Source organism: Macrobrachium rosenbergii, chromosome 55 (genome assembly GCF_040412425.1).
Source record: "Macrobrachium rosenbergii isolate ZJJX-2024 chromosome 55, ASM4041242v1, whole genome shotgun sequence".
In the NCBI taxonomy this organism is placed as follows: Eukaryota; Metazoa; Arthropoda; class Malacostraca; order Decapoda; family Palaemonidae; genus Macrobrachium; species Macrobrachium rosenbergii.
Genome location: NC_089795.1, coordinates 59,852,391 through 59,861,984, shown reverse-complemented (window position 1 = coordinate 59,861,984; position 9,594 = coordinate 59,852,391). Strand labels below are relative to the sequence as shown.

The 9,594-nt window shown below is 34.6% G+C and overlaps 1 protein-coding gene across 1 annotated transcript in view; it reads left to right on the top strand.

Annotated features, from left to right (window-relative positions):
* LOC136835821 (uncharacterized) overlaps nucleotides 1-9,306 on the top strand; it is a 116,684-nt gene extending 107,378 nt beyond the window's left edge. The window contains exons 3-5 of the mRNA XM_067099673.1: nucleotides 1-94; nucleotides 7,506-7,743; nucleotides 9,073-9,306. The exon at nucleotides 1-94 is cut by the window's left edge and continues 40 nt beyond it. Coding sequence (XP_066955774.1) covers nucleotides 1-94; nucleotides 7,506-7,743; nucleotides 9,073-9,155 — 415 coding nt within the window. The 3' untranslated portion in view covers nucleotides 9,156-9,306. The remainder of the gene's footprint in view (nucleotides 95-7,505; nucleotides 7,744-9,072) is intronic.
* The last annotated feature ends 288 nt before the right edge of the window (nucleotides 9,307-9,594 follow it).

The following is a 9,594-nucleotide window of genomic DNA, read 5'->3' as shown; positions in this document are numbered from 1 at the left end:
GAAGTACGTAAGCGGGGACACCTTGCAAGCCAACTGCACAGCCGGGAGCTCGCACCCTGCAGCCACAATCACTTGGCATATCAACGGTGATGAGGTGAGATAGGTTTCATGTTCTTGGAATGATTGTTCAAGGAGTTAACTTGAGGCAGGAACTATATAATGTACTTTTGGATGATGACGTGATTTATTTTATTTTATTTTTGCGAGAGCTTGTGATGACCGCACAAAATTTAGGTAAGGAAGGAATGGTGTTCTTTGAGTCATGTGCTAAAGGAAGAAAAAGTGATCAAAGTAAAAGTGAATGAAGGAATGCTGATGTTATTTCTGTGAACGTTAACAAAAATTTAATAAGGGTGGAAGTGACTAATTTAATTTAGCATGGCTGATATGAAATAAAAAAAAAATCACAATTAACGCCGGGAGAAAGGATTGATACTACTTGTGAAGCGCCTGGCAAGAAACGAGGAAATTCGGCCTAATACCATTTGTTATCGTGACTAGAGGTTGAGGTAAAGAACGACCATTTATATTGACATAAAAAATTACTCAGATAAAGAGACAGAAGACTACTTGATCATTTCCATGACCATGTCCATCCCTGTTGTATAGGTTATTTTGATTTCTGGGAGCGGATTCTCTTGTTTCAATTCGTGATAGAACTGCAACACAGACAATGAATGTCGTCAGTGACCCTTCTTTTACCTGTTCTGTAGATCTTTATCCCCAACACAAAGTGGCTTCTCTGTTTCGTCTTTCCATTCATTATTTTTGTTTCAGGATGCTTTATCTATAACTGCTGTTTCGGCAATTTTAAGGGTTATCTCCAACATTTCTCTCTTCCCACTTTTATTTTTGATCTCTGGACCAGGTACGAATATCAAGTCGTGTGCCCGTGTTTTTATACGAAGAAATGAGCAATAAATCGGGAGAAGATTAACTGTCTTCGAGTGACGAAAGTTAGAAAGAGAGAAGAGAATGTGTTAATGCAATTTGTGTTATCAGCTATAGGAGTGAGTTATGATCGAATTCAAATGTTCAATATAATATTTAGCAAGGAAAGAATTAAATTATCAATACAGGTTACACAGGAAACATTTAAAAGGTGAGGGAGAATTAATATCATTTGTGGAACGACCAATAAAATGTGAGGTTTGACGTTTCGTAAAATGGTTGGTAAAGAACAGGGTCATGAGAGTTCTGCTATTTGCACAACAAGCAAGTGGCTATGACGTACGGAGGGTTTAAAGAGCTTGAAGAGAGCAATAGTAAATGGAGTAAGCGGGGAGTGTTTATGTTCGGGTAATGAATGTAATTAGAAATGTGTATAAAGCTTAATTCACATCAATATAGAAAGGGAAGCTCACTTAAAATCAATGCTGTTACAGGCGTCCTTGTTCATTTTTTACTTCACAAGTAACGTAAAAGAATAAGGTTTTATTTTTTTACAAATTTAGGTCTATTTTCTACTATTCTTCGCTTTCGTTTTCCTTCTTTCAAATTATCCTTTCTTTTTTTTCCTTAAATCTGATTATGTATGTTTTCTCCTTTTTCAGTTTTATCAATTCCACTTCCATTCACTCTTCCTTCCGCTCCTTCCTTCGCTTATATCTACAAAAGAATATTTAATCTCTCACTGCCTTACCTTTGTCTCTTTTGTTTCCTCTTTTCTCAAATTTCTAAAATTCATTCTCTACCGTCCTTGTTCTTCTCGCATAAATCTGAATTATATTTTTTCAATTCCTTTCGTAATTCTTTTTGTCTTCCCATTTCTTTAGTAACTGCCGACTCTTCCTCGCTCGAATCTGGGACGGGATTTCAACATATATTCTCTTTTCATTTTTATCAGTCTTCCTTCCTACCTCCTCGAGTTTCTACCGATTCCTTCTCCACCCTGCTTCCTCCTTCTCCACTGAAATCTGCAGAGGAGTTGCTCCTTCTTGCCATGCCTAGAATGCATCTCCTCCGGCAATCACGGAGTTGTACAAAGAGACTCGAGTTGTTGCCCACCAAATATAAATGAAAACCCCAAAGTTCGGCAGAGTGTGAGACCACAAGCATCTGTTGGTCTTGTTGGTTTCAAGATAGTATCTCTTTTTTTTTATCTGTTTCCTCTCTTCTTTAAAGATATGTCTTCGGAGTGTATTTACTTTGTTTCTCATCTATTCCCTCAATTCCTTCTTTTTTTCCTTTCCTGAAATTGCGAGAAGTGAGACGAGAATTTCGTGTGCTTTCAACCAGAGGTTTCAAACAAAATTGATGGATGGATAAGTGATATTTAATCTTCCAGCGATGTGGCAGCAACCTTTCTGCCTAGTATTCTGTCTATATCCCTGTCTAATTAACTTATTATATTCCGTTTAATTCTTGTCTGTTTTTCTGTGTCTCTGTGTGGTGGTCTCTCAATATTTCAGTCAAGGTTTACTGTTTACCTTTCATGTCGTTCTCTCGCTCTGAAATTAAATCTGTCTTTTGTAATTGCATCATTTGTTATCTGTCTGTTTTTTTACCAATTAATGTCAACCCTCTTCGCTTCTTTTTCCTTACACAAGTACACCACTCCTCTCATCCGTCCTTATGTCGTTTCTGCTTGGAACATGTAGGAGAAAAGCATTCAGTTCCTTGTTCCAAGTTAAGAGCAAAGTCTCAATTTAATTGGCCATCGTCGTACATTTCAGTTCTGTAAATAGAGTTATGGACAGGCTATTCTGTTTTTTTTTATCTCTACATAATTAAGCATATTACTATATACTTTCATTATCTAATCATCTGCCGCCTTGAATAATATGCTGGTAATACCTGAAGACACAGATATAGCCTTATAAATTCACTGTTAATAATTATTTCGATTTTGGTTTCGTTTGAACCCAACAAAAGATATCGGTCTTCTGTTATATGGTCTCTTTTTATCTAATTATTTTCATCAGCAAAGGAATGAAACTCTTAGCTCTTAGTGTCCAACTACGATATGGATTCCTATCTCGCTCCACTTTTGTTTTAGGAACCGATGGAAACCGGATTTCCCTTTTTGTCTGTCACAGTAAACGTCTTAGATGACGGACAGACAGACTAAACCAAAAAACGACTTATATCAAATGAGATAAAAAGAAAAATAAGTCTTATATTCAATTAGCCTGAAGTCATCGTCAATGACAGTACTCACACTACCGCTTAATTCTTATAAAACCAAAATAATGGGCATTGCTGCAACGTTATTGTAGATGAATTTATTATATTGTTGAATTAATTGGTTGTCTGAAGGATTATCTACAACTCTAGAAGTGGAGAAATTCCTAGCATGCCTTCTGTCTGACTTAGCCCTCATGATGATGATGGTGATTCAAGAAATAAATCAGTGGATAACTAAAATTCGCAATACTACTTTAGTCAAAGAATGCATTCACTTATTCTTAACAGTCAAAGAATCTCTCTCTCATTTACTGCAATGCTGTGAGAATACCGTTGTACTTCGGTATTACAAATATAGCCGCATATTACTTCCACGCTATGACGATTATATTATAATTATCACATGATTAAAAACTTGTCAGGAAAAATTTTTTTTTTAATACTACGTGTAGTTCATATATATGATTAAAAGAGAAAATTGAAGACCTCCAGAGACGATTCCTAAAAAAATCTTTTCCCTGAGCGGTGTCGAGTAATTAGTTTTACCACAATCACGACAGCTTTGATGATGTACATGTTTTCTCTTTGTGTGTAAAAATAACACACTCACCACACACACACACACACAAACATACATACACACACATATATATTTATATTTATATATATATATATATATATATATATATATATATATATATATATATAATAGATATATAATATAATATATATATATAATATATATATATATTGTGTGTCTATGTACATGTATACGTTTGTGTGTTTTTGTGTGACTGTGTGTGCGCGTGTTACTGTTAATACGGATGGTGGAGAACTTATAACAACTGATTCATATAGCTTTTTACGTATAAAATGAGGAAGGATGATAATTGCCTGAGAGAAGATCTGATTCGTACAACAAGTTTAGAAGGAAGGTAATGTATGAGTAAAACATTTTGCGGAGGGAAAGTGTGTCCAGGGAAATAAATTTGTGTTAATTATTCTTGAGCAATCCAAAATTATAGGAAACAGCATATATATATATACATATATATATATATATATATATATATATATATATATATAAGATATATATGTATATATATACTATATATGTGTGTGTGTGTGTATGTGTGTATGCATGAAATTTTAAGGAAAGGAAAATTCAGTCGTTATTATCAGAAAATCTTACCGTTCACATAGTTCAAACAATGCGACCAAGCAAAAAAGACACCATTAGCATTACCTATCGATAAAATATCACATAAACAACCAATTAAGGGAAAATTAAATGCAGAGATAATGGAACTTAGTTTCCAACACTACTTGGTTAGATAACATGAGCGCCCGAAAAAGCTGGATGTTTAGAAAAGGCAAATTGTTTCTGAACTACAATGAAATAGGTTTCTGTCTACAGAAACTAAATGAGATAGTTTACCTTCGATCAACAACTCTGAAAAGTAATGGACAGTTTCGGTAAATATGTTCCCCTTTCTAACTCTTTCCAAGAACACAATTTAATACTTATACATCAGATATATTTCTTCTTTATTTTTCACTTTATTTACTTATCATAAAGATGGATTACTTAACAGGTTTTCTTCGATATACTGAAATTTCAAACAGGCCATAAGTATTATGTCTGTCTGTGGATTTGACCGCTTGTTTATCTAGCCGTCAATCTGTCTAATAACATGTGGACGGATCAAAATTTCGAAATACTTATCCAAACTACTATGTGATAAGTAAAAAAATTGATCCTGCATGGGTGGTAAATGCAAAAATACGGTAAAATAGCATAAGTACTAAGAGAGTATTAATATTTTACTCTTCATATACTCATTTGCATTTGTGTGCGTGGTCTCAGACGCGCACATGTCTGAACAGGGGCATATTCATTTTCATTTGTTGTTATGAAGATATATGGTAGGCTCTTCATCACGGGAGCTTAATATACATTAGCCACCCCTGACACGAATCTGATTAAATGATTTCCGTTTTCTAAGAATTCTTTTCATCTAAAGAATGTACTCAATTGAACAATCGAACTTCTAATGTTGCCACGATTTTCTAGAAAAATATATAATAATAATAATAATAATAATAATAATAATAATAATAATAATAATAATAATAATAATAATAATAATAATAATAATCTTAAAGATGTTAGATATAAAATAAGAAGTAAATTTCTTTTAATAACTGAAAATTAATGCTGGAACATGTTTTTTTGCTTAGAAATTATTGCAGTGTTTTTCCCTAAAAATTTAGCGTTGATATAAAGTTTAAACTATTTACCCTTTCAAATATCTTATGTTAAATATTTGCTCAAGGTTTTGTAAATAACTGTTCCTTTATCTTACTGACACAGTAAAATAAACTCGGTAAAAAATTAAGTTTAAATGACGACGGAAGCAATACTGACTATGATAATGTTAACAAGATAAGCAGAGGTAATAAATGGGTAAAAGTGAACAAGCATGATAATCATGATGATAATAACAGGCAACACACGGTTCAGAAACAACAACCGTATTTATCTTCCCTTAATTCCCAGCAGGTCGTAATCTCACATCCTTTTTACAATATTTGGGAGAATAAAGAATATAAATCTACTATTCATTTTCTCTGAGCGAGTTCCATTTCTCTGGGAGCTTAAACCTCCTCTCTCTCTCTCTCTCTCTCTCTCTCTCTCTCTCTCTCTCTCTCTCTCTCTCTCTCTCACTGACTCATTTTTGCTTTCTTTCACCCTTTTAAGCCCCTTTTCCTCTCCTGTGGGTTTTCCCTTAGCAGGAAAGAGGGTTATCACAATTTACGCATTTCACAGAATGGTGATTTATGTTTCAAGTGGCCCTGATGTAATAAAGCAGGGAGTAAATACTGTTTGTTTAGAGGGTGCGCTTGTCTGTTTTATCTGGGGTACACCACACAGTCAAACTCGATAAATACTTTTTGGGGTCTTCTGTTCGCTTTTTTTTTTTTTTTTTTACTTTACTCTCTTCCTCTTCATCTTTTATTTGGTTTTGTTGGTGGTGGTTTTAATTTGTTGCGTTTATTGATGTTCTGAAACTCTGGAGAAAGGATTTATTCGTGTGTAGGTCTATTCGCTCGAGCATAACATTCGAAGAAAGTAGTTTTAACCAAAATATTCAGTGCCTCTAATGGAAGAGTATATCGACCTGCAGTTGCTTTTAATTGTTAAGAGGCATTTGCTTATGTTTCATGCTTATTTTCAACATTCTAAGGGACAATAATTGCGTTTTACACTATTTTCGAGATTCGTTCAACTATTGTTTCTATGCTGAGTCTGTTGCGGGGCTTGGAGGTCGCAATTAAATACATAGGTCTCAAATCAGTTGGTTTCATTCGTGCTTATTTTAGTTACTGAATTTCAAACGACAAAATATGTCGTTTCAGTATTCTATTTACGTTCTGCCAGAATGCTGAAAAAAGGGCTTAGAAAAGAAGAATTTTCTTCAACTCCCATCAACCTGTCTTGAAAATCTATTTTTCTCGTAGTCAGTGTAAGCTAACTACCAACTCTGGAATAAGGACAAGTGAACTATTAATTATTTGAACGTTAACAGTATCTTGCCTTTGTGGATTTTGATCTTGGAATATAATATAATATAATATAATATAATATAATATAATATAATATAATATAATATAATATAATATAATATAATATAAATTGTTGAGGACATTTAACTGAAAACTTTCTCTCTCAAAATGAGAGTTGGTTTTATCGTTGAAATCCAGCATTTTAACAAAAAATTCAGTCGTACTTTGTCTATAGCGTTTAAGAAGACGTGATAAAACTAGTTTGGTTGAGGAATCATTCAAGTTTTGTACAAAGGCTTTTTTGAAAATGTGATCCTAATAGCTGAATCTATTTTCATAAAAGAATAAGAAGCCGTATGTGAATAAAAATACTTTCAGTTTCCATATTGAAATAATCGTTAAAAAGTATTGTCCTTTTCTCGTTAGATAGTGATGATTATTGTAAGTTATCATAAAAATTAATCATAAATCACAAGGATTTATTTCCCTATGACGCTACATAGCAGCGCAAAAGCACTGGATGCAAGTAACATCAGAAAACCATAACAACGAATTCAGAAAACTAACCATAACAACAGTTACCGTAGAAATAATACTACATCAACCAGCAACAGTAACTTTATCGTCGTGCATTCTTTTTGGTAAAGATGAAGGAAATGGTAAGTACTGTTATTTCGATAAAAAAAAAAAAACACGATAATAAGCACTCATAATTCTCTTAATATTTAAAGAGACACCAGTAAAAGTCACAGATTCGACTTACTTTCAACAATCACACGTTCTTACAGACTTTTATGCTATTGTGTCCACAGGTTCCACACAAATATACGTATGCTTACCCGCCTATCTTGGACAAGGACGGCCTGGAAACCTCCGTCTTGGGACTTCGACTCAAACTCAGAGACCGCCACTTTTCCGGGGGCGTCATCCTACTGAAATGCACCGCGACGGTAGCCGCCCTTTACACTCACAGCGATCAGGATTTCCTACAAGTGGACGACGGAAAACTCCAGCCCATTGTCTTGGAACAGCGGAATTCCTTGATAAGTGGTAAGAATAAAACGGTTATTAGTTCCGAAGTTAACCTTAGACGTGCGCCTGAAAACCATTAAAATAGTGAATTATAGCAATGACTATATGATTACGCGGGCAATAAGTGATAATTTTTCAAAGGCAATTAGGTTTTTTTTAGATTGCCTAAATGTTACAAAAAACAAGAAAAACTATTAAAAGGGCTTAGCTATGAGCTGGTGGTTTAAACGCGTGCAGACATGAAAGAAGGAACTCCAGACAAGAACCATTATTCCTGAAAAGCCTGGGGAATGCAAAATGCTATTCTTGGAATAGCTGAATTGGCAAAAAAATATATGATATACTTTATGAATCTAGGTCAAGACCTGGATACTTACTTGTGCAGATTACCAAAAGTTCATAAGGCTAACAGCCCCTACAACCAATTTTATTTTTTCACCCACTGGCACATTTCATTTCAACCTAAACAATGCCTTGTACAGTTTACCTTACCATTGACAGTTCTTGTATACTTCCTAGAAAACAACCTGATTTGTTAATGAATTACCATCTCTAAATGTTATTAAAATGATTGTGATGGGCCGTTTTTATGTGGAGTCATATTTTACTAATGCCACGTGTGGAAGACGTCAACGTAAGTTTGCATAACAAAAGTGATGAAAGAAGCAACCCTTATGGGCTGAACGGAAATAATCCCTAGCCCTAGCTCTCTCTCTCTCTCTCTCTCTCTCTCTCTCTCTCTCTCTCTCTCTCTCTCTCTCTCTCTCTCTCTGATGTGAGAAAACCGTTTAGTGTTACTGGGAGGTTGTATGCTAATAACTATCTTAAAGAATTTCGACCTGTATTTTATCGAGAGCATGTAGATGAAACATTTTTGTTCTTCATTGACGACCACAGCCACTGAATTCTTGATTAATCAAGAGCACAGCAATGTATGAAACTGAAATGTTAAATTTTGAATAACTGTAAAGTCATATTTCCCGAGAATGCTATTATAAGAGTTTAGAGCCATACGTAATTTCTGATTTTCTTTTAAAGCGTATTTTTCCCGTATAGACAATTACTCTGAGCAGGGTTGTAAGCAATTTGCCTTGTGTCAATTCAGTCTAATGATTAGCAGGCTGATTTCTATAGCTTGTCATTCAATGGATATACTCATCTCGAGGAAAATATCCCTAGCTGTTCATTTTAGGAGTGCCTCTGATTCACTGCAAACCGGTTTCCTTGCTTAGATCTTAAATCCAAAGTTAAGTTTAAACCCAATTTGCAGATATACACCCTTTCCTTTACCATTGCAATCATTGATTGGTTCATTTTCTGCTATATCTTTACATTTTTCTTTCGCAGTGAACGCATCTAACAGACTGGACAAGAACGCCGCCCTGCTGTTAACGATCGTGACAATATTGGTGGGCATCAGAAGACATTGATGGTCTGAGGAGCTAATTCATTCATTGATTGATGGTGCTGTGAAACCGAAGAGGGACGCGATGAGGATATACTATTAGAAAGTTACTCATAAGTTGAACGTTCCTCTCAGAAATTTACGAGTCAGAAAGGAATACTTGGGAAAGGCTATGGAAGACATCAAGTGAATGTCGGACAATGTCGAGTAATCTTAACTCATACGTCTGGCAGTGAACCAATAATAATAATGCATATGTCTGTCAGTAAACGAATGAAAATACTTACTTCATATATCTAACAGTCAGCAAGACATGTTTTCCTTATGTATGTTATTGTGACGCATCATCGGAACGAGCTGAACAAATTTCCCGTAAAAAAATGAGGATTGAATTCAATGTAAATATACTCATACCAGACTGACTGTGTAAATGCGGTATCACTCCGAATAAAGTTACTGCAGTT